The sequence below is a fragment of the Salmo trutta genome, chromosome 4 (genome assembly GCF_901001165.1).
Source record: "Salmo trutta chromosome 4, fSalTru1.1, whole genome shotgun sequence".
Lineage (NCBI taxonomy): Eukaryota > Metazoa > Chordata > Actinopteri > Salmoniformes > Salmonidae > Salmo > Salmo trutta.
Genome location: NC_042960.1, coordinates 65,286,313 through 65,311,004, shown reverse-complemented (window position 1 = coordinate 65,311,004; position 24,692 = coordinate 65,286,313). Strand labels below are relative to the sequence as shown.

The following is a 24,692-nucleotide window of genomic DNA, read 5'->3' as shown; positions in this document are numbered from 1 at the left end:
ATGTAGACTGGTCTCAGATCTGTATAGCCTCCATGTAGACTGGTCTCAGATCTGTATATAACCTCCATGTAGACTGGTCTCAGATCTGTGTATAGCCTCCATGTAGACTGGGCTCATATCTGTATACAGCCTCCATGTAGACTGGTCTCAGATCTGTATAGCCTCCATGTAGACTGGTCTCAGATCTGTGTATAGCCTTCATGTAGACTGGTCTCAGATCCGTATAGCCAACAGCCATAGGAGGTGGCAAGACAGCACCTTTCGTTGAGACATTTCTATTAGAGAAACTGAATGACATGTTTCAAACAAACCTCTCTGATTGTCTGTTGTAGAACCCCAACCTGAAGTCAGGCCAGGACATAGACCATCTGATTATGGGCATGGCCTCCCAGATCGCAGAGAGAGAGGACAACATGGTTGTGGAGGACTTAAGAGGTCAATTTCCATCACATCATCATCATCATATATTTTCAGAATAGTTTGTGTCCACTGATCATAAGGCAGAAACCTCTCACTTCCTCTTTAGAGGGTCAGTGGAGGGATGGCCGTGCTTTATGTAGACCTTCAAACATGAAGAGGACAAGTAGTTGCTTATGAAAAGTCTTATAATGCATTGCAACCACATTATAATGCGTAACAACCACATCCTAATGCATTACAACCACATCATAATGCATAACAACCACGTCATGATGCATAACAACCACATCATAATGCATAACAACCACATCATAATGCATAACAACCACATCATAATGCATAACAACCACATCATAATGCATTACAACCACATCATAATGCATAACAACCACATCATAATGCATAACAACCACATCATAATGCATTACAACCACATCATAATGCATAACAACCACATCATAATGCATTACAACCACATCATGATGCATAACAACCACATCATAATGCATAACAACCACATCATCATGCATAACAACCACATTATAATGCATAACAACCACATCATAATGCATAACAACCACATTATAATGCATAACAACCACATCATAATGCATAACAACCACATTATAATGCATAACAACCACATCATAATGCATTACAACCACATCATAATGCATAACAACCACGTCATGATGCATAACAACCACATCATAATGCATAACAACCACATCATAATGCATAACAACCACATTATAATGCATTACAACCACATCATAATGCATAACAACCACATCATAATGCATAACAACCACATCATAATGCATTACAACCACATCATGATGCATAACAACCACATCATAATGCATAACAACCACATCATAATGCATTACAACCACATCATGATGCATAACAACCACATCATAATGCATAACAACCACATCATCATGCATAACAACCACATTATAATGCATAACAACCACATCATAATGCATAACAACCACATTATAATGCATAACAACCACATCATAATGCATAACAACCACATTATAATGCATAACAACCACATCATAATGCATTACAACCACATCATAATGCATTACAACCACATCATGATGCATAACAACCACATCATAATGCATAACAACCACATCATCATGCATAACAACCACATTATAATGCATAACAACCACATCATAATGAATAACAACCACATTATAATGCATAACAACCACATAATGATGCATAACAACCACATTATAATGCATAACAACCACATCATAATGCATTACAACCACATCATGATGCATAACAACCACATCATAATGCATAACAAGCACATCATCATGCATAACAACCACATTATAATGCATAACAACCACATCATAATGCATAACAACCACATTATAATGCATAACAACCACATCATAATGCATAACAACCACATTATAATGCATAACAACCACATCATAATGCATTACAACCACATCATAATGCATTACAACCACATCATGATGCATAACAACCACATCATAATGCATAACAACCACATCATCATGCATAACAACCACATTATAATGCATAACAACCACATCATAATGCATAACAACCACATTATAATGCATAACAACCACATCATAATGCATAACAACCACATTATAATGCATAACAACCACATCATAATGCATTACAACCACATCATAATGCATAACAACCACGTCATGATGCATAACAACCACATCATAATGCATAACAACCACATCATAATGCATAACAACCACATTATAATGCATTACAACCACATCATAATGCATAACAACCACATCATAATGCATAACAACCACATCATAATGCATAACAACCACATCATAATGCATAACAACCACATTATAATGCATAACAACCACATCCTAATGCATTACAACCACATCATAATGCATAACAACCACATCATAATGCATAACAACCACATCATAATGCATTATAACCACATCATAATGCATTACAACCACATCATAATGCATAACAACCACATTATAATGCATAACAACCACATTATAATGCATTACAACCACATCATAATGCATTACAACCACATCATAATGCATTATACTTGTTGACTTTAAGAAAGGTGTGTTCTCAATACAACAATAATACATGATTTAAATTTTACTGATAGTGGTTTTTCTCCACCCACCAGACTACATGTACGGTCCTCTGCGTTTCTCGCGGTCAGACCTGGTTGCTCTGACGGTGCAGAGAGGCCGGGACTTTGGCCTGCCCAGCTACAACCAGGTCAGAGAGGGGCTGGGCCTGGCCCCTGTGGGGAGGTGGGGAGACATAAACCCACAGCTCAACATCACCAACCCACAGGTATGTTCAGAACTGCTTACGTACTGCTTATAAATGCTTTATGTACATTTTTACATTACATTTTAGTCATTTAGCAGACGCTCTTATCCAGAGTGACTTACAGTAGTGAATGCATACATTTCATACATTTATTTTCTCGTACTGGCCCCCCGTGGGAATCGAACCCACAACCCTGGCGTTGCAAACACCATGCTCTACCAACTGAGCCACAGTGATGTGAATGTGTTATTAAATCCTTATGTACTACTGACCATTTATATTTTAATTGCCAATGATCGTGATAGTGTATGTGGTTGGTATACGTCACACAAAATGACTAAAACATAAATGTAACCAGGCAGGGAGAGTTGAGCCAAAGAGTGGGGACTCAAACCACTGGCCAAATAACCTATACTAGAGTGAATAACCTACCATACCCTCTCAATTCCATCTCTACCCGTTCTGTATCTCTAGTTATTCAGGGACCTATCAGACCTGTATGACGGGGATATCTCTAAACTGGAGCTGTTTCCTGGGGGTCTCCTGGAGTCTGTGGACGGTCCTGGTCAGGTCTTCTCCTCTATCATACTGGATCAGTTGAACCGCATCAGGAACGGGGACCGCTTCTGGTTCGAGAACACACAAAATGGGTAGGAAGGAATGTCAAATATGTAAATAGGTCATGTAAAATGTACACCTCATACATACATTCATTAATCATATGAAACTGTTACTGTCATTTGAACCTCGATTTATTTCCTGGCTTTCTCACGTTCGTTCATTCTGAAAAGGAGGTCAGCTCCCACTCAGCCCATGCCAAAGCTCTTCTCTGTCCTGGCACCCCAATGGTGTAACCAGCTTCCCCCTGAAGCTAGGACAGCAGAGTCCCTGCCCATCTTCCCCCTGAAGCTAGGACAGCAGAGTCCCAGCCCATCTTCCCCCTGAAGCTAGGACAGCAGAGTCCCTCCTCATCTTCCCCTGAAGCTAGGACAGCAGAGTCCCTGTCCATCTTCCCCCTGAAGCTAGGGCAGCAGAGTCCCTCCTCATCTTCCCCCTGAAGCTAGGACAGCAGAGTCCCTCCTCATCTTCCCCCTGAAGCTAGGACAGCAGAGTCCCTGTCCATCTTCCCCCTGAAGCTAGGACAGCAGAGTCCCTGCCCATCTTCCCCCTGAAGCTAGGACAGCAGAGTCCCTGCCCGTCTTCCCCCTGAAGCTAGGACAGCAGAGTCCCTGCCCATCTTCCCCCTGAAGCTAGGACAGCAGAGACCCTGTCCATCTTCCCCCTGAAGCTAGGACAGCAGAGTCCCTGCCCATCTTCCCCCTGAAGCTAGGACAGCAGAGTCCCTGTCCATCTTCCCCCTGAAGCTAGGACAGCAGAGTCCCTGTCCATCTTCCCCCTGAAGCTAGGACAGCAGAGTCCCTGTCCATCTTCCCCCTGAAGCTAGGACAGCAGAGTCCCTGCCCATCTTCCCCCTGAAGCTAGGACAGCAGAGTCCCTGTCCATCTTCCCCCTGAAGCTAGGACAGCAGAGTCCCTGCCCATCTTCCTGAAAACGTCTGGAAGCCTAACCTTTACCCTTTTATACAAACTTTTCCTACTAGCACTGAGTTTGCTGATAACTTCTTTATTGAGGTGAAATGTACTGACTATGACTATGATATGTGGTTGTCTCATCTAGCTCCATCTAAAGATGAATGCACTAACTGTAAGTGGCTCTGGATAAGAGCGTCTGCTAAATGACTCACTACTGTAAGTGGCTCTGGATAAGAGAGTCTGCTAAATGACTCACTACTGTAAGTGGCTCTGGATAAGAGAGTCTGCTAGATTACTAAAATGTCAAATGTAAATTGAATGCCTGGAGGGATACCTTTCATAACGTAAGTACTAATGAAATAAACAATAGTCTAGTGGAGAACTAGACTTTGAACTGAGGAAACACAAGACTTCTGTCAGGTTTTGATCAGCTTTGAACTGAGGAAACACAAGACTATTGTCATTTATGATCAGCTTTGATTCACCGTTTGGGTGATACTATCATAATATTTCCAGTCAATCTGACCACTCCTGTTTGTTCCTCAAGTCTGTTCACAGCTGAGGAGCTGCAGGTCCTTCGGGACACAACCTTTCATGACGTCATTACAGCAGTTACCAGTGCAGAGGCTGAGGACATACAGAGGAAAGTCTTCTTCTGGAGGGATGGTAAAGCTCATTTCCTCCTTAAAGTTTCTGTGGTTGGCCAATAAATTATAGTGTTATCTGCAACTCAAACAATAAAGATATGTAATCTATGACAGTATTCACTGTAAGTCATAAATGTTGATTGTACGTGCTGCTGGCACAGTAACTAGTTTCTCTGTCTACGTGCCTCCATGTCTGTTTCCCTGCCTGTCTCCCTGCCTGCCTTCGTGTCTCCCTTTCTCTCTGCCTGTCTGCCTACCTGTATCCCTGCCCGTCTGTCTGTCTGCCCGTCTGCCCGTCTGCCCGTCCGTCCGTCCGTCCGTCCGTCCGTCCGTCCGTCCGTCCGTCCGTCCGTCCGTCCGTCCGTCCGTCCGTCTGTCTGTCTGTCTGTCTGTCTGTCTGTCTGGCTGGCTGTCTGGCTGCCTGCCTCCCTGCCTGCCTTCGTGTCTCCCTTTCTCTCTGCCTGTCTGCCTACCTGTATCCCTGCCCGTCTGTCTGTCTGTCTGTCTGTCTGTCTGTCTGTCTGTCTGTCTGTCTGTCTGTCTGTCTGTCTGTCTGTCTGTCTGCCTGCCTGCCTGCCTGCCTGCCTGCCTGTCTTGCCTGTCTGTCTTTTACAGGTGACCCTTGCCCCCAGCCTTCTCAGGTCACGACCTCTGAGCTCCACCCCTGCACCAACGCCACCAAGCTCAACTACTTTGACGATGGAAGCAAAGCTGGCTTTGGCATCTCAGTCATCTGCCTGTTCCTCTTTCCTGTTGGTCAGTATCTGACGTTAACCAATCAGAATCCACAAGCAAAAGGCCTTGATTTTATAATTCTAACATTAGATTATTCAAATAAGTAATACAAATCTCCAAACTTTTTTTTGTTTTGTTTTATAGCACTTTAAAATACATCAGGGCTAATTTTGTTAGCATTTAAACAAAATGTATTACGGAAACACTATCCCTTATGTCTAGCTAATGGTGCAGAACAGTGATTCCAATGTTTTTTCAGAATATTGACAACAAAAATCGATCTCAAGGGGATTAGCCATCAGTGGCGCAGTTGACAACAGATACTCAAAACAGACTTATTTTTTTTGTCTCAAAAAAAATACAAGTATTATACAAACATTTGTAAAATATAGAAAATGATTCATTTGAAAATCCCCAATAAAAATAACCCTTCTTCAGACATAAATCTGACGGAGTTGGTGTTTTACATAGTTGGCGAAAATAAAATGGCAATTTTTCTTCTTCATTCAAGTGATATACACAGTAGCAATGTAGTTTTCGCTCAATTGCTTTCTGACTCTAAAACGTAATTAAATTGTAACATATTTAAAACAGTATTCATATTCTATCTTAATCTATCAGGCAGGTGAAGTTAAAAGTTTATGGTTGTGACCAGAGTGATTCCAATAATTGTTTAAATCTTTCAAAAGTAAAGAACTGCTCTTGTTGCACTCCATGTAATGAGGACCTGAACAAGGGGTCCTTATGGTATAGCTGGCCCTGCTCATTCCTGATTCATTTAGGATTTCTGACAAATCTGACGGAGTAAACCAAATCTCCGGACACATCTTTTAGGAATCAACGTTTTTAGAGAAATATTCTTTAAAGTCACAGAGGACTATTGCAAGAAACTACACATGCTATTTTCTCAGTTAATATCCATTTTTGCCAGTAAAAAAAACATGTAAACACTTGTTTTGGAAAGTTTGAAATTGGTATCCTTTGCTCCAGACAAGGGCATTTCCAGGCATAGAGCTGACATGGAAATTAATTATATTCAAAGTATTGAGAAAATTCCCCAAACAAATATTTTCCCTTGTACAATTCTCCTAAATGTACATTTTAAGATCAAATAATCAAATAACCATTGTGATTGCTACAGTATAATTGTTCTGTTGATTGTGGTACCCTCATAGTGAGCTTCTTCATGGCTCTTGCTGTGGCCTACTTAGAGAGACATAGCATATCATAAACCCTATTATACGGGTTACCAGGGATTCTCTGATGACTATTGTCCATGTGTTCCCCTGGCCAGTGAGCTTCCTCATGGCCCTTGTGGTGGCCCACTTCAGAAAGTCCAAGTTTAAGAAGTTTCAGAAGAGAGGGGCTGACGACACAAAAGAGGAACCTGCTGCTGGAATCACAGGTGTGTGTGTGTGTGTGTGTGTGTGTGTGTGTGTGTGTGTGTGTGTGTGTGTGTGTGTGTGTGTGTAGTACATGCATGTACATGGTCTGTGTTATGACAGAATCGTCACTCTCTGTGTAAAACGGGTGTGTGTTATGTTAGAACTGGTGTGCTTTTCTCTTTTCACACTACTGGGCCGAGCCGAGCTGAGCTGGACTGAGCTGGCCTGGTTACACATCCACCATAACTGCTGCTAGAACTATGCTGGGAAGGACAATGTCAACAGAACATATCAGAGCCATCAGAATACCGTTTGGATAGGCATGATAGTGTGAAAATTGTAATATGTCTGATGTCCATCTCTCACCCCCTTCTGTCTCTCTCTCTCTCTCTACCCCCCTTCTCTCTCTCTCTCTCTCCTCTCCCTCTCTCTCTCTCTCTCTCTCTCTCTCTCCTCTCTCCTCTCCTCTCCTCTCCTCTCTCTCCTCTCTCCTCTCCTCTCCTCTCCTCTCCTCTCCTCTCCTCTCCTCTCCTCTCCTCTCCTCTCCTCTCCTCTCTCTCCTCTCCTCTCTCTCTCCTCTCTCTCTCATCTCTCACCCCCTTCTCTCCCTCTCTCTCTCTCTCTCCTCTCCCTCTCTCTCTCTCTCCTCTCCTCTCCTCTCCTCTCCTCTCCTCTCCTCTCTCTCTCTCTCCTCTCCTCTCCTCTAGCCTGTGAGTGGCAGGGCCCTAAGAAGCCCCTATTTCCAGTCAGTCTGTTGATCGACGATAGGAGGAAACTCCAGGTGTTTGACCAGTCTGGACCCGCTCTACGGTCACTCAGCCTTGGTTCCCAGACCCACCTGGATGTCCTGCTGTCCAGTAACAATTACCGCAGGGCTCTGCTAATGAAAGTACCCAAAGAGTATGACCTGGTGAGTAGATGGGGGTGTGTATGATTGTGCGTGTGTTTGTTTACTCGTGTTTACTGCTTTGTTTACTCGTGTTTACTGATTTGTTTACTCGTGTTTACTGCTTTGTTTACTCGTGTTTACTGACTTGTTTTCTTGTGTATACTCATTTGTTTTCTTGTGTTTACTGATTTGTTTACTCTTATTTACTGATTTGTTTACTCGTGTTTACTGATTTGTTTTCTTGTGTATACTGATTTGTTTACTCTTATTTACTGATTTGCTTACTTTTGTTTACAGGTTTGTTTACTTTTGTTTACTCATTTGTTTACTCTTGTGTTTCATGTGCCTCTCCTTTGTTCGTCTTCACTGTTAGATGTTTCCATGCCAATCCCTGTGTGTGTGTGACTGTGATCTCTGTTTGTTGTGGTCTGTCCCCAGGTGCTGTACTTTGAGGACGAGGGCCAGCGTGGAGAGTTTGTCCGGTACCTTCGCTCTGAGGTGACAGACGGTGGACAGGAGCTGGCGGTGAGGGACATGACAGAGAAGGAGCTACTGAGAGAGGCAGTGACCAGAGACCAAAGAGCTCAGATAGTAGAGAACTTCATCAGGAGTGCCTTTGCCAAGGTACTGGAATATATGGTGATTTAGGAGACGCTTTACTGTAATATGGGGATTTAGGAGACGCTTTACTGTAATATGGTGATTTAGCAGACATTTACTGTAATATGGTGATTTAGGAGACGTTTACTGTAATATGGTGATTTAGGAGACGCTTTTATCCAATGTCACATAGGGTTAGATCCACAACCCTGGTACACAGTATGGACAGTGACAGTTTACGTGGCCAATGCAGGAATTGAACCCACAACCCTAGTATTGTTAACACCATTTTTTGTTTTATTTAACTAGGCAGGTCAGTTAAGAACAAATTCGTATTTACAATGACGGCCTAGAAACAGTAGGTTAACTGACTTGTTCAGGGGCAGAGCGACAGATTTGTAGCTTGTCAGCTCGGGGATTTGATCTAGCAACCTTTCAGTAACTAGCTAACACCAGATACAGATGAAGACCTAGCTAGCCAGTAACTAGCTAACAACAGATACAGATGAAGACCTAGCTAGCCAGTAACTAGCTAACAACAGACACAGATGAAGACATAGCTAACCAGTAACTAGCTAACAACAGATACAGATGAAAACCTAGCTAGCCAGTAACTAGCTAACAACAGATACAGATGAAGACATAGCTAGCCAGTAACTAGCTAACAACAGACACAGACGCTCTAACCACTATGGCTACCTGCCGCCCCTCTAACCTACTGAGCCATTCAACGTGACCACCATTAACAATCGCAATGGCACCATGCTGACATGTGCCGGGTTGGGAAGGTTACTTTCTAAATGTAATCCATTCCAGTTACTAGTTACCTGTCCAAAATGGACATCAGTAACTTTAGGATTACCCAAATTTAGGATCATAATCTGATTACTTTCAGTTAGCAGTTCATGGTGCTAAACGACATGGTGAGAAACGCCAATGCCATCCTCTTGTCTTTCATGTTGACGAAACGATCTATCACTCATATGTATTGGCTCAATGGGACAACCCGGTTAAATAAAGGTTCAAAAATATATACATCCATGCCCACCCTATAGGTCCTGGAGATAGAGAATTGTGATGCCAGGGACATGAGTGGTGCGTCCTATAGGAAGACCCGCGAAGCCCTGGAGACTGAGCTGACACGAACTGAATTTGCCGACGCTCTGGGACTCAAACCGGACTCGCTCTTTGTTGACGCCATGTTCACGCTGGCCGACAAGGACGGAAACGGATACCTCTCCTTCCAGGAGTTCCTTGATGTCATCGTCATTTTCATGAAAGGTGAGTCCAGGGTAGGTTTCCATTTCAATTCAAGTCAATTCAATTCAGACAGTAAACCAGATTCCAATTCCACATTTTACTCATTGAAAAGCATTGAAGATAATTGGAATTTCAGTGTACTTCCTGAATTGACTGGAATTTAAGTGGAATTGATCCCAACCCTGGAGTCCGGGGGTCGTGTTTATTAGGCAACAAACAGAAGACAACTGACTGAAACAGGAATTCTCCAATAAGAAACACAGATTTTGTACTGATATTCCACTGTGTTGTTTGTCCAGGTTCTCCCGAGGAAAAGTCTAAACTGATGTTCTCGATGCACGACATCGATGGAGACGGTTTCTTATCGAAAGAGGATTTTTCCAGGCTGCTCAGGTTAGCGCTGTTATCAATTCTCTTAAAGGTCCCGAACAGTCATTCTGATTCCCATGTAAAATATCACCCATAATATTTTTTTGGGGAAAAAAATGCTCAAGATTTGAGAAAAAGTACTTCTCTCTCATGGCTAACTACCAGGAAGTTTGAAAAGAAACCAGTAACTTTATGGTCAAACTTGATAAGTATAGAAGCAACAGTCATTTTTCAAACTTTGGGTCATCATACTTTGATCTGTTTTCATCCAAATATCATCCAATTTCATGAAAAACATTGTCTCTTGAAGGGACATTACACATTACACTCAGACCTCAATAGCCACCTTCTGTCAAAGTACGTCCACATTCCATGCCATCTGTTTTGTAGATCCAGCTGTATGCGCAATCCAAAATGAATGAAAAAGATAAGCACCGTATAATGGATTCTCCGGCCGTCTTAACTCCGGCTATCTTGTGGTCTGTTCTGCAGGTCGTTCATAGAGATCTCCAGCAGTCTTCTGTCTAAGAGCCAGGCTGAGGAGGCCATCAAGGACATGTTGAAGGCAGCAGGTTTCAACGACAAGGAACAGATTACCTGGGAGGACTTCCACTTCCTGCTCCGGGACCACGAGAAGGAACTGACCTTCGCTCAGCTTAACATCAAAGGTGACAAAGGCTGGAGAAGGCCAACCAGAGACACAAAATACTCTCAAGACTTCTGCAAAGGCCGACCAGGGACACAAAATACTCTCAAAGGCTTCTGCAAAGCTTCTTCTTCTTTTTCTTCTTCTAATGTTATGTATCTCTGCAGGGATGGAGAAGGAGGGGGGAAACAGACTGAGTCGACACCAGCATGTGTCTTTCATCACCCCAGAGAGGAACAGGTAAGATAATAATGTAATGAACATGAGGTGAGAGAGAGCTGGTTTCAAGCACAGGGCACAGCAGATGTTTATTGTAAAGGACCACAGGAGGAGGCAGGTAGCTGGGTCCAGGGGCAGGCAGAAGGTCATACACAGGAGGAGGCAGGTAGCTGGGTCCAGGGGCAGGCAGAAGGTCATACACAGGAGGAGGCAGGTAGCTGGGTCCAGGGGCAGGCAGAAGGTCATACACAGGGGATCCAAAATGGCAACAGTACAGGCAGGGAAAAGGCTAGTAACGTAGTCCGGGAGATCAGGCAATAGGTAGGTAACAGGAAATCCGATAGGCTAAAGTACAGGCAGGGAATAGGCAAAAGGCGTCATTAGTGAGGCAGGCAAAAACTATCATACACGGGAGGAGTAACTCACGGGAAACCAAGCGCTCTGACAGACATGTGTCACAAAACAAACAATACCTCACAGTGATAGGGTGCAAAGAACTGAACTAAATAGTGTGTGATAATGACATACAGGTGTGTGAACAGGTGATTAGAATTCAGGTGATTGGGATCTGGAGAGTGAGGGGATCTAGGTGTTTGAGAGTGGGAGCTGGAAAGTGGGCTGGAAAGTGAGCTGCGTTCAGGGGATCTATGTGTTTTGAGGGTGTGAGTTGGAAGCAGACGTTACAAATAACACCAGCCCGCTTTCTTTCATCACCCCGGAGAGGAACAGGTAAGATAACAACATTAGAATAGAGGAAGAGAATAACTTAGTAACGAGGATACACCCTTATGAGAGAACTACTGACAAACAAAACATTGATTTGATTGATTGAAAAAATGCACTCTTCATTGCAAGGTCATTTACTGTATTTCACAATCTCCATTCACCAAGATCTTGATAGTCATGCTCTCACTTTCCAGCCCACTTTCCAGCTCCCACTCTCAAACACATAGATCCCCTGAACGCAGCTCACTTTCCAGCCCACTTTCCAGCACACACTCTCAAACACCTAGATCCCCTCTTATCAGGGTGTGATTGTGGACATGATGATGATATACTTCATGACGATAACAACTTTTTTTCCAAGTAACCTGTTATATTACTATTACAACGACTATTACGATTATTTCTACAAGTTATTTTAATTACTCCACCCTTGGAGTATCAGTTATCAGCATCAGTTTTCAAACGGCGGCCTGCAGGCCTCATGCTCTTTATTTAAAAACTGTAATGTCTTCACTTCCTTAGCTCGCCCTCAGATCGGGACACACAGTTCTCCAGTAACCCGGGGAAAGACGGGCAGGAACTTCGCAGACGACAAGGGAAAAGGTAAGTTCTCTTGGGTTGGGGAATTTCCAACCTGATGCTGCTGATGTCACTACCAGAGATCACATCCAACCTCATGCTGCTCATGTCACTACCAGAGATCACATCCAACCTCATGCTGTTGATGTTACTATCAGAGATCACATCCAACCTCATGCTGTTGATGTTACTATCAGAGATCACATCTAACCTCATGCTGTTGATGTTACTATCAGAGATCACATCCAACCTCATGCTGTTGATGTCACTACCAGAGATCACATCCAACCTCATGCTGCTCATGTCACTACCAGAGATCACATCCAACCTCATGCTGTTGATGTTACTATCAGAGATCACATCTAACCTCATGCTGTTGATGTTACTACCAGAGATGACATCCAACCTCATGCTGCTCATGTCACTATCAGAGATCACATCCAACCTCATGCTGCTCATGTCACTACCAGAGATCACATCCAACCTCATGCTGCTCATGTCACTACCAGAGATCACATCCAACCTCATGCTGTTGATGTCACTACCAGAGATCACATCCAACCTCATGCTGTTGATGTTACTATCAGAGATGACATCCAACCTCATGCTGCTCATGTCACTATCAGAGATCACATCCAACCTCATGCTGCTCATGTCACTACCAGAGATCACATCCAACCTCATGCTGCTGATGTCACTACCAGAGATCACATCCAACCTCATGCTGCTCATGTCACTACCAAAGATCACATCCAACCTCATGCTGCTCATGTCACTACCAAAGATCACATCCAACCTCATGCTGTTGATGTTACTATCAGAGATCACATCCAACCTCATGCTGTTGATGTCACTACCAGAGATCACATCCAACCTCATGCTGTTGATGTTACTATCAGAGATCACATCCAACCTCATGCTGTTGATGTCACTATCAGAGATCACATCCAACCTCATGCTGTTGATGTTACTATCAGAGATCACATCCAACCTCATGCTGTTGATGTCACTACCAGAGATCACATCCAACCTCATGCTGCTCATGTCACTACCAGAGATCACATCCAACCTCATGCTGTTGATGTTACTATCAGAGATCACATCTAACCTCATGCTGTTGATGTTACTACCAGAGATGACATCCAACCTCATGCTGCTCATGTCACTATCAGAGATCACATCCAACCTCATGCTGCTCATGTCACTACCAGAGATCACATCCAACCTCATGCAGCTCATGTCACTATCAGAGATCACATCCAACCTCATGCTGTTGATGTCACTACCAGAGATCACATCCAACCTCATGCTGTTGATGTTACTATCAGAGATGACATCCAACCTCATGCTGCTCATGTCACTATCAGAGATCACATCCAACCTCATGCTGCTCATGTCACTACCAGAGATCACATCCAACCTCATGCTGTTGATGTTACTATCAGAGATCACATCTAACCTCATGCTGTTGATGTTACTACCAGAGATCACATCCAACCTCATGCTGCTCATGTCACTACCAGAGATCACATCCAACCTCATGCTGCTCATGTCACTACCAGAGATCACATCCAACCTCATGCTGCTCATGTCACTACCAGAGATCACATCCAACCTCATGCTGCTCATGTCACTACCAGAGATCACATCCAACCTCATGCTGCTCATGTCACTACCAGACTTCTCCTCACGTGTTTTTATTTTTCTCTTTTCTTTATTGACAGATTTTCTCATGACTTTCTCGCATGGCTTTCTAATAATTTTTTAAAATCTATTTACATAAAGTTCAATAAGTCCTTATACAGTAGGTCGATAACAGTAGTGGTAATGGTTGTTGTGCTTACCTGTATGTACAGTATTCTGTTTCAAGGAAGTGAAGCAGAGTGATACCAGTAATTATGGGTTTACCATGGTTACCTCGGGTTGCGTAAGAGAGTTTGCTTGTTTTGTGGTTGACCTCATGTGTGGTATCTAGAGTTGTCCTCCCAGTGATGCAACCAGCCTCTACTTAACGCCATTATCAGATAACACTAGACTTGAGTCTGAGTTCCTTAAATATATTGATGATGGTACGATGGTTTTACCATGGAGCACAGTACTTACACTCTACCTATCCTGTGGCTTCGTTATATCACTAACGCCCAGTAATACCTCTTAACATTTAATTGTTCCCCTTAAGGGGAATACAGCCTGAACCTCATCCGGATGTTCTGATTTTTTACCCAGTGTCCTTATGACTTATTTCTATTGTCCTTGCTAACTCTGACTCATCCATTGTATTCATTGATTGCTGCATCGCTGTAACATAAAGGTTAAAAAAAGGTCGCAATAGTGCTTTATTGGACCTTTCTCTTAAACGTGTTCAGCGATAAATGCCTTTGAAGTCAGTTATGCTGCGGCCTGAACCTTCTTTGGTAGTTTCAGTTTAATAAATTACGTTGGGACAATGTAGCTTTTCTCAATCTAAACCACTGCAAATGACTTCCTCCTTCCTCCTCCCATGCAGACCGGGCCTCCAGAGTCCTAAGGTCTACGTGAAGCCGAAGAAGGAGCGTTACAATAGGAGCCCCATCCAGCAGAAGATCCAGCAATTCAAACGCTTCGTAGAGAACTACCGTCGCCACATTGTTTGCTTCACTATCGTCTATGGCATCACAGCCGGAGTGGCTCTGGAGAGATGCTACTGTAAGTTGTTCTTCTCATCTTCTCTTGTCTTCTCTTGTCTTCTCTTGTTTTCTCTCGTCTTGTCTTCTCTTGTTTTCTCTCATCTTGTCTTCTCTGGTCTTCTCTGGTCTTGTCTTCTCTCGTCTTGTCTGGTCTTCTCTGGTCTTGTCTTTTCTCATCTTCTCTTGTCTTCTCTTGTTTTCTCTCGTCTTGTCTTCTCTGGTCTTCTCTGGTCTTGTCTTCTCTCGTCTTGTCTGGTCTTCTCTGGTCTTGTCTTCTCTCGTCTTGTCTGGTCTTCTCTGGTCTTGTCTTGTCTCGTCTTGTCTGGTCTTCTCTGGTCTTGTCTTCTCTCGTCTTGTCTGGTCTTCTCTGGTCTTGTCTTCTCTCGTCTTGTCTGGTCTTCTCTGGTCTTGTCTTCTCTCGTCTTGTCTGGTCTTCTCTGGTCTTGTCTTCTCTTGTTTTCTCTTCTTCTGTCTTCTTTTCTATTATTTTCTCTTCTGTCTGTTCTTTTGTTTTGGGAGTTAGCTGGCACTTCGTTGCAACTGCTATAATATACATTTGATTGATTTGAATTTGAGCTAGCCTGGCTGGTCCCAGATGTGTTTGTGCTGTCTCGCCAACAACTATGATTGTTGGCAAGACCGTACAAACAGATCTGAGACCAGGCTGTGCCAAGAAGAAGAAGAAGGCTGGGAGTTACCTGTTTTTTGTTTTTTATCTCAATGCCCAGAACCAAATCAGCTAAGACGGTCACGAGAGACGACTGTTTTGTTGACACAAATGCTTAACTTAATGAGATATTCATAATTTTGTTGATTACTCGTGCAATTTTAACTCCATTGCCCTACAAAAGCATCTTATGAATGCTTAGGTACATTTTCCATCACATTACAATAGCTATACTGTATCTGAATATAAAGGTCTTCTGTCAGCCTTGTATATACCCTGAATCCCAAATCAAGCCCTGGCCCGAATCCTTCCTGTAGATCTAACAGAATGGGATATGTTTACGCAATATGGTGATGACTTAAACTTACCCTTCTGTTTGGCTGACTTTTTTTGCCATTTTGATGACACTTATCCAATCCCTTCAGATCTACGGGAGTGCCCTAGGAAATACGGAGGGGCTGAGGGTCTTATTTGGGATTCAGGTAAAGCCTGTGGACTAACAGAAACAAACCCCTAGCTGTGTGTTTAGACTATGGTTTACAGGCATACTCCACGGGCATGCCAGAGACGTCGGTTGTGGGTATCTTGGCATCGCGTGGTTCGGCGGCGGCCATCTCCTTCCTGTACCCCTACATGCTGCTGACAGTGTGCCGTAACCTCATCACCCTGGGACGAGAGACCTTCCTCAACCAATACATCCCCTTCGACGCCGCTATAGACTTCCACCGCTTCATGGCCATGTCCGCCCTCTTACTCACAGGTCAGAGGTTAGAGATCAGAGGTCAGAGGTTGACTCACTTCTCAGAGAATCGACACAAAAGGAGGGGTTGACTGGGCGGAATTGGAAAAAAGTCACCAATGTAAAATCCTAAAAATTTATATATATTTTTTGTCTAAATGATTTCACTTGGGGAACTCCTACATTTATAAATACTAGTTCTTCACATCTCATTGTAGTAACACAATTACAACGTGTTTCCAGTTCATGTTAAGTTTTACTCCTGAATTAACCCCTTCTTCTCCTCCTCTCCTCTTTAGTTGTCCACTCTCTGGGTCATGTGGTTAATGTCTACGTGTTCTCGGTCAGTGACCTCAGCATCCTGGCCTGTCTGTTCCCCAAGGTCCTAGTCAACAATGGGTAATGGCATTATTCTGGATTCTTCTTCATTCTTCTGGATTCTTCTTCATTATTCTGGATTCTTCTTCATTATTCTGGATTCTTCTTCATTCTTCTGGATTCTTCTTCATTCTTCTGGATTCTTCTTCATTCTTCTGGATTCTTTGGGAATATTTTGGGGATTCTTCTCCATTTTCACACGTGTACCTCTTTACATGCATACTCTTGTATCTGAATTGCTATGTGTTGAGTATTTACTATGTGTTGACTATTTATTATGTTGACTAGTTACTGTGTTGACTAGTTACTGTGTTGACTATTTATTATGTTGACTAGTTACTGTGTTGACTGTTTACTGTGTTGACTAGTTACTGTGTTGACTAGTTACTGTGTTGACTACTATGTGTTGACTATTTACTGTGTTGACTACTATGTGTTGCCTATTTACTGTGTTGACTATTCAATGGGTTTTACTGTGTTGACTATTTACTATCTGACTATCTTCTGTGTTGACTATTTACTGTGTTGACTGTTCACTGGGTTGACTGTTCACTGGGTTGACTGTTTACTGGGTTGACTGTTTACTGGGTTGACTGTTTACTGGGTTGACTGTTTACTGGGTTGACTGTTTACTGTGTTGACTGTTTACTATCTGACTATTTACTCTGTGTTGACTATTTACTCTGTGTTGACTATTTACTTTGTGTTGACTATTTACTCTGTGTTGACTATTTACTCTGTGTTGACTATTTACTCTGTTGACTATTTACTCTGTTGACTATTTACTGTGTTGACTGTTAACAATCTGACTATTTACTCTGTGTTGACTATTTACTATCTGACTATTTACTCTGTGTTGACTATTTACTCTGTGTTGACTATTTACTGTGTTGACTGTTTACTATCTGACTATTTACTCTGTTGACTATTTACTGTGTTGACTGTTTACAATCTGACTATTTACTGTGTTGACTGTTTACTATCTGACTATTTACTCTGTGTTGACTATTTACTGTGTTGACTGTTTACTATCTGACTATTTACTCTGTGTTGACTATTTACTCTGTGTTGACTATTTACTCTGTGTTGACTATTTACTATGTATTGACCATTTGCTATGTATTGACTATTTGCAGGTCTGAGATGCCGATGAAATGGTCGTGGTGGTTCTTTCAGACTGTTCCAGGTAGGACAGAATACAAACCTTTCCCACCGGTCAAAACTGGGCAAAACTAGTTGATGTCATAATTATGTCATTTCAACCCGTTTATAGTTATAACGACGCCAATGCAACCAGTTTTGCCCGCTGGGTTTGCTTTAGTCCCAAAATATTGACGGTAAAGAGCGACTTTATGTTATTGCTGAATATTACAGTAGCTCAATACTCTAACATGTCTCTCTCTCTCTCTCTAACGTTACTCTAACGTGTCTCTCTCTAACGTTACTCTAACGAGTCTCTCTCTAACGTTACATCGAACGTCTCTCTCTAATGTTACTCTAACGTCTCTCTAACGTTACTCTAACGTGTCTCTCTCTCTTTCTAACGTTACTCTAACGTGTCTCTCTCTTTCTAACGTTACTCTAACGTGTCTCTCTCTTTCTAACGTTACTCTAACGTGTCTCTCTAATGTTACTCTAACGTGTCTCTCTAACGTTACTCTAACATGTCTCTCTAACGTTACTCTAACATGTCTCTCTAATGTTACTCTAACATGTCTCTCTAACGTTACTCTAACATGTCTTTCTAACGTTACTCGAACATGTCTCTCTAACGTTACTCTAACATGTCTCTCTAACCTTACTCTAACATGTCTCTCTAACGTTACTCTAACATGTCTCTCTAATGTTACTCTAACATGTCTCTCTAACGTTACTCTAACATGTCTTTCTAACGTTACTCGAACATGTCTCTCTAACGTTACTCTAACATGTCTCTCTAACCTTACTCTAACATGTCTCTCTAACGTTACTCTAACATGCCTCTCTATCTAACGTTACTCTAACATGTCTCTCTAACGTTACTCTAACATGTCTCTCTCTCTAATGTTACTCTAACATGTCTCTCTCTCTAACGTTACTCTAACATGTCTCTCTAACGTTACTCTAATGTCTCTCTAACTTTACTCTAACATGTCTCTCTCTCTAACGTTACTCTAACGTGTCTCTCTCTCTAACGTTACTCTAACATGTCTCTCTAACGTTACTCTAACATGTCTCTCTATCTAATGTTACTCTAACATGTCTCTCTAACGTTACTCTAACATGTCTCTCTAACGTTACTCTAACATGTCTCTCTCACTAACGTTACTCTAACATGTCTCTCTCTCTAACGTTACTCTAACATGTCTCTCTAACGGTACTCTAACATGTCTCTCTTTCTAACGTTACTCTAACATGTCTCTCTAACGTTACTCTAACATGTCTCTCTCTCTATCTAACGTTACTCTAACATGCCTCTCTCTCTATCTAACGTTACTCTAACATGTCTCTCTATCTAACGTTACTCTAACGTCTCTTTCTAATGTTACTCTAACGTGTCTCTCTCTCTAATGTTACTGCAGGATTAACGGGCATCCTGCTTCTCTTCATCTTTGCGTTTATGTACGTCTTTGCCACTCACTACTTCCGACGAATCAGCTTCCGGGGTTTCTGGCTCACACACTACCTCTATGTGGTCGTCTACATTCTGGTGAGCACAGAGATACATTATATTCATATACGTATACCTTGTACAACATATACAGATGAGTATTACTATAGTAGTTGCTGGTTAACCGAAGGGGCTTGCCATAACGTTGAACCACGGTGAACACAGGGAGATTCTCATTTGGACGAAAAGACCGTCCTCTCCTCGACTCCTCCCGTGACCTGGCAATCGAAAAGTGGTCTAGGAGAGTGTCAATTAGTCAGTAGGTGAAGGAAGGAGCCTGCTCCCCTCATTCATTACCTACTAAATTCCACCAAAAAACAATATTTTTGCTCTTTGTTTCATTAGTCCATTGTTGATATAGTCCCCAAAATGTTTTCTATGTCAGCAATCAAGTTTTTAAGCTATATAACTTTAAAACTACATACATACAGCCGGTAGGGTGCATTTTGGTTGGATTGAATGTAAATGCTGGTCCCCGTATGGAGAACATGAAGTATATTTCCTTTTGGCCATGTCTCGTCCCGCCAGACAGTCATCCACGGCAGCTTTGCTCTGCTCCAGGAGCCTCGTTTCTACATCTACCTGATCCCCCCGGGACTGCTCTTCCTCCTGGACAAACTCATCAGCCTCAACAGGAAGAAGGTGGAGATCCCTGTGGTCAATGCTACACTGCTGCCCTCAGGTAGGGACTGGGATAGAGGGTGGGAGGGGAGGGAGGAAGGGTGGGTGGGAGGGAGGCAGGGAGGGAGGGAGGGATAGAGTAAGGGGGAAGGGAGGCATGGAGGGAGGGAAGGAGTGAGGAAGGAGGGATGGATGAATGGTGGATTGGATGGATGGATGGATAGATGAGCGGATGAATGCATGAGTTCCCATTCCAGTTAATGCTCTTTGTGGGTTAATTCTAGTTCTATCCTTATATTCCCCTCCACTCTGACTATTGCCTTGTGCTACTGGTCGCTCTCCTCTCTCTCTCTCTCTATCTCATTCTGTCTCTTCTCTCTCTCTCTCAACCCCTCCCCACCCCAACATAGAAGTGACACACCTGGAGTTCAAGCGTCCCCAGGGCTTTGTGTACCGCTCAGGCCAGTGGGTGAGGGTGGCGTGTCTGGCGCTTGGCACAGATGAGTACCACCCATTCACCTTGACGTCAGCTCCACATGAGGAGACCCTCAGCCTTCACATCCGCGCCGTAGGCCCCTGGACTAGCCACCTCCGAGAGGCATACGCCCCCAACAACCTGGAACAACTGCGAACATATCCAAAGGCATGGAGGGAGGGAAGAAGGGAGGCATGGAGGGAGGATGTGTATTGTGTAGGGTGGGGGGTCTGTGTGTAGGTTGGGGGGGTCTGTGTGTGTACATCTGTGCATCCATCCGTGTCTGCTGCAAGCGTGTCTGTGTGCCTGCATGCATGTGGTTGGTTGGTTGGAAGGTTGATTCATTCTTGCTGTTTTGCAATGCTTTCTCTATCACATATTTGTACTCCCATTCTACAGCTGTACCTGGACGGGCCGTTTGGGGAGGGCCACCAGGATTGGACGGACTTCGAGGTGGCAGTCCTAGTGGGAGGAGGGATTGGAGTCACCCCCTTCGCTTCCATCCTCAAGGACCTGGTGTTCAAGTCCTCAGTCAAGTTCAAGATACAGTGTAAAAAAGTAAGCTGTCCACATGAGAATGTCAGGAACCTTCTCCTTCTTCAGCTTGTTCTTTTGCTTCTTCTTCTGTTTTTTTCTGCTTCTCCTTCTGCTTCTTCTTCTGTTTTTTTCTGCTTCTTCTTCTGCTTCTTCTTCTGCTTCTTCTAGTGATCCAAATCAAATCAAAGTTTATTTGTCACGTGCGCCGAATACAACAGGTGTAGACCTTACAGTGAAATGCTTACTTACAGGCTCTAACCAATAGTGCAAAAAAGGTATTAGGTGAACAATAGGTAAGTAAAGAAATAAAACAACAGTAAAAAGACAGGCTATATACAGTAGCGAGGCTATATACAGTAGCGAGGCTATATACAGTAGCGAGGCTGTAAAAGTAACGAGGCTATAAAAGTAACGAGGCTACATGCAGACGCCGGTTAGTCAGGCTGATTGAGGTAGTATGTACATGTAGATATGGTTACATGTACAGTATTTACACAGTATCTACACAGTATTTACACAGTATTTACTCAGTATTTACACTGTCCCGTATCAGAATAAAAGTAAATATACCTCCTGCCTTTATGTCCTTAACCTAATCTGAATCCCTATGCCTAACCTTTGGCTTTGCCCGGGGGGAATATCCTGTCTGTCTGTAGGTATACTTTATCTGGGTGACGCGGACGCAACGTCAGTTTGAGTGGGTGTCTGACATAATCCGGGAGGTGGAGGAGCAGGACAGTCTGGACCTGGTCTCTGTCCACATCTACATCACACAGTTGGCAGAGAAGTTTGACCTGCGAACCACCATGCTGGTGAGAACAACCAACAAACGGTTTCCTGGACGTAGATTAAGCCTAGTCCTGGACTGAAAACAAAACATTCTCAACCCAGGGCTTAATCTGGGTCTGGAAAATTGGCCCTAAAAGTGCTTGAAATGTCACAGGATAAGAGTACAACAGTTTAGATATGTTGTGTGGTTTAGTTGTAGCTACTATGGTGCACCGGGAGGGCAGAGTTTGCATTTTTGGACTTTAGGACTTAAGACCTTAAGAGGTTAAGACGTTAAGACTTTAAGACGTTAGGACGTTAAGACGTTAAGACGTTAGGACGTTAAGACGTTAGGACGTTAAGACTCAAACTTTTAGACTTTAGGACTTTGTGACTTTAGGACTTTAAAACATTAGGACTTGAGGACTTTAGGACTGTACATTTAACAGTAAATGTAGTATGTGGTACTAAAGTGGGATGTCCTGATGTGTCTGGTCAGTACGTGTGTGAGCGTCACTTCCAGAAGGAGTGGAATCGGAGCCTGTTCACCGGCCTGCGCTCTGTGACACACTTCGGTCGTCCACCATTTCTCTCCTTCTTCAGCTCTCTGCAGGAGGTGCACCCTGAGGTTAGTTACTGCTACACAACATTGTTTGTGTGTGTGTGTGTGTGTGTGTGTGTGTGTGTGTGTGTGTGTGTGTGTGTGTGTGTGGCGTGTGTGTGTGTGTGTGTGTGTGTCCTTTGTCTCCTTCAGCTCATTACAGGAGGTGCACCCTGAGGTCAGTTACATAGACACATCCATCAGCGCCATGTTGCGTAAAACCTGATGCCTGACCTGTTTGTGCTTTATAGTGGTCATTATATTGCTATCATATGTTATCATAGTATCTATCAGTATTACTTGTCCATAGAAGTTAGCTAATACAGCCCAAACATCTCTGGAAGAAGACTATGCTACATACAGCGCATTCAGAAACTATTCAGACCTCTTCACTTTTTTCCACATTTTGTTTACGTTACAGCCTTATTCTAAAATGGATTAAATAGTTTTTTTCCCCCCTCATCAATCTACACACAATACCCCATAATGACAAAGCAAAAAAAGGATTTTAGACATTTTTGCAAATGTATTAAAAATAACACATTTACATAAGTATTCAGACCCTTTACTCAGTACTTTGTTGAAGCACTTTTGGCAGCGATTACAGCCTCCTCCCAAGCTCTGTCTGGTTGGATGGGGAGCATCGCTGCACAGCTATTTTCAGGTCTGTCCAGAGATGTTCGATCGGGTTCAAGTCAGGGCTCTGGCTGGGCCACTCAAGAACATTCATAGACTTGTCCTGAAGCCACTCCTGCGTTGTCTTGGCTGTATGCTTAGGGTTGTTGTCCTGTTGTCCAATCCGGGCAAAGCCAAAGGTTAGGCATAGGGATTCAGATTAGGTTAAGGACATAAAGGCAGGAGGTATATTTACTTTTATTCTGATACGGGACAGTGTAAATACTGAGTAAATACTGAGTAAATACTGTGTAGATACTGTGTAAATACTGCTCTATGGACAATTTCTTCGACCTCATGGTTTGGTTTTAGCTCTGACATGCACTGTCAACTGTGGGACCTTTCCAAATTATGTCCAATCAATTGAATTGACCACAGGTGGACTCCAATCAAGTTGTAGAAACATCTCAAGGATGATCAATGGAAACAGGATGCACCTGAGGTCATAGCAAAGGGTCTGAATACTTATGTAGATTTCTGTTAATTCTGTTTTTATTTTTAATACATTTGTAAAAAAAATCTAAAAACCTGTTTTAGCTTTGTCGTTATGGGGTATTGTGTGTAGATTGATGAGGAAAAATAATTAATTGAATCCATTTTGGAATAAGGCTATAACGTAACAAAATGAGGAAAAAGTCAAGGGTTCTGAATACTTTCTGAATGCTGCATGACGTTCTGATCCCTTCCACAGAATTCAGCATCACTTCCTTGTACTGTGTCCCCTCCACGTTTCCATAGCAATCTACCATGATAAACAGATACTCAAACACTGGAACTGATCTTACAAAATCACTGTGTGTGTCTCTCTCTCTCCCCCTAGGTGGGTAAGATTGGTGTGTTCAGCTGTGGTCCTCCTGGTCTCACTAAGAACGTAGAGAAGGCCTGCCAACAGATGAACAAGAGAGACCAAACACATTTCATACATCACTATGAGAACTTCTAACAGCGGGACTGGGGAATACCCATAATACACCACTTACTACTGTGCCGAATAACATTGAAAAAAGAACAGTTTATGAGTCCTTCACACTAGATTTTACGACTTATAAATTCTTTAAAGTAAAAAATCAAATACTGTCTACTGCTTTTACGTAATACTGCAAATCATCTGGATTTTTTTGTTAATAAAAAGAAAAAGAATAGTAGAATTGTTGTATGCTGAGTAAAATCCCTACAGATTACCGAGCACTGGAGCAAAGGGAGCAGCTGCATCCCCACTTTCAAAATGGAGGTACAAATGTATGTTTTTGAACAACCTCTTATATTTTTTTAAAAAAACACTATATATTATCATAATCCATTGGGTAGATTTGTCATTTTAAATGATTAGCAATGTTATGAGCTAGTCTGTATTAAATAGATATGTCCATTTTATATATGATGTAATAATTAACAGATTGTATTTTTTGAACCACCCTCCCCACATCGCCTGAAGATGAATGGTTTTGACCACTTGATAATGTTGGTTGCTCCTGCTGTCACTGTTAGAAAGCACTTGTTGCACCACCGGTGTATAAAATGACAAGGCACCTGCAAAATAAATGTTTTTTTTAATCTAT

At 42.7% G+C, this 24,692-nt stretch overlaps 1 protein-coding gene across 1 annotated transcript in view; it reads left to right on the top strand.

Moving 5' to 3' along the window:
- LOC115192881 (dual oxidase 2-like) overlaps positions 1–24,403 on the top strand; it is a 38,188-nt gene extending 13,785 nt beyond the window's left edge. The window contains exons 10-33 of the mRNA XM_029751809.1: positions 333–435; positions 2,618–2,790; positions 3,244–3,419; positions 4,849–4,967; positions 5,564–5,704; positions 6,978–7,088; positions 7,776–7,978; positions 8,396–8,581; positions 9,613–9,838; positions 10,117–10,210; positions 10,679–10,854; positions 11,000–11,072; positions 12,300–12,380; positions 14,863–15,041; positions 16,219–16,449; positions 16,728–16,827; positions 17,943–17,992; positions 19,368–19,495; positions 19,985–20,138; positions 20,488–20,720; positions 20,952–21,110; positions 21,746–21,901; positions 22,357–22,485; positions 23,954–24,403. Coding sequence (XP_029607669.1) covers positions 333–435; positions 2,618–2,790; positions 3,244–3,419; positions 4,849–4,967; positions 5,564–5,704; positions 6,978–7,088; positions 7,776–7,978; positions 8,396–8,581; positions 9,613–9,838; positions 10,117–10,210; positions 10,679–10,854; positions 11,000–11,072; positions 12,300–12,380; positions 14,863–15,041; positions 16,219–16,449; positions 16,728–16,827; positions 17,943–17,992; positions 19,368–19,495; positions 19,985–20,138; positions 20,488–20,720; positions 20,952–21,110; positions 21,746–21,901; positions 22,357–22,485; positions 23,954–24,076 — 3,504 coding nt within the window. The 3' untranslated portion in view covers positions 24,077–24,403. The remainder of the gene's footprint in view (positions 1–332; positions 436–2,617; positions 2,791–3,243; positions 3,420–4,848; positions 4,968–5,563; positions 5,705–6,977; positions 7,089–7,775; positions 7,979–8,395; positions 8,582–9,612; positions 9,839–10,116; positions 10,211–10,678; positions 10,855–10,999; positions 11,073–12,299; positions 12,381–14,862; positions 15,042–16,218; positions 16,450–16,727; positions 16,828–17,942; positions 17,993–19,367; positions 19,496–19,984; positions 20,139–20,487; positions 20,721–20,951; positions 21,111–21,745; positions 21,902–22,356; positions 22,486–23,953) is intronic.
- Positions 24,404–24,692: the final 289 nt, after the last annotated feature.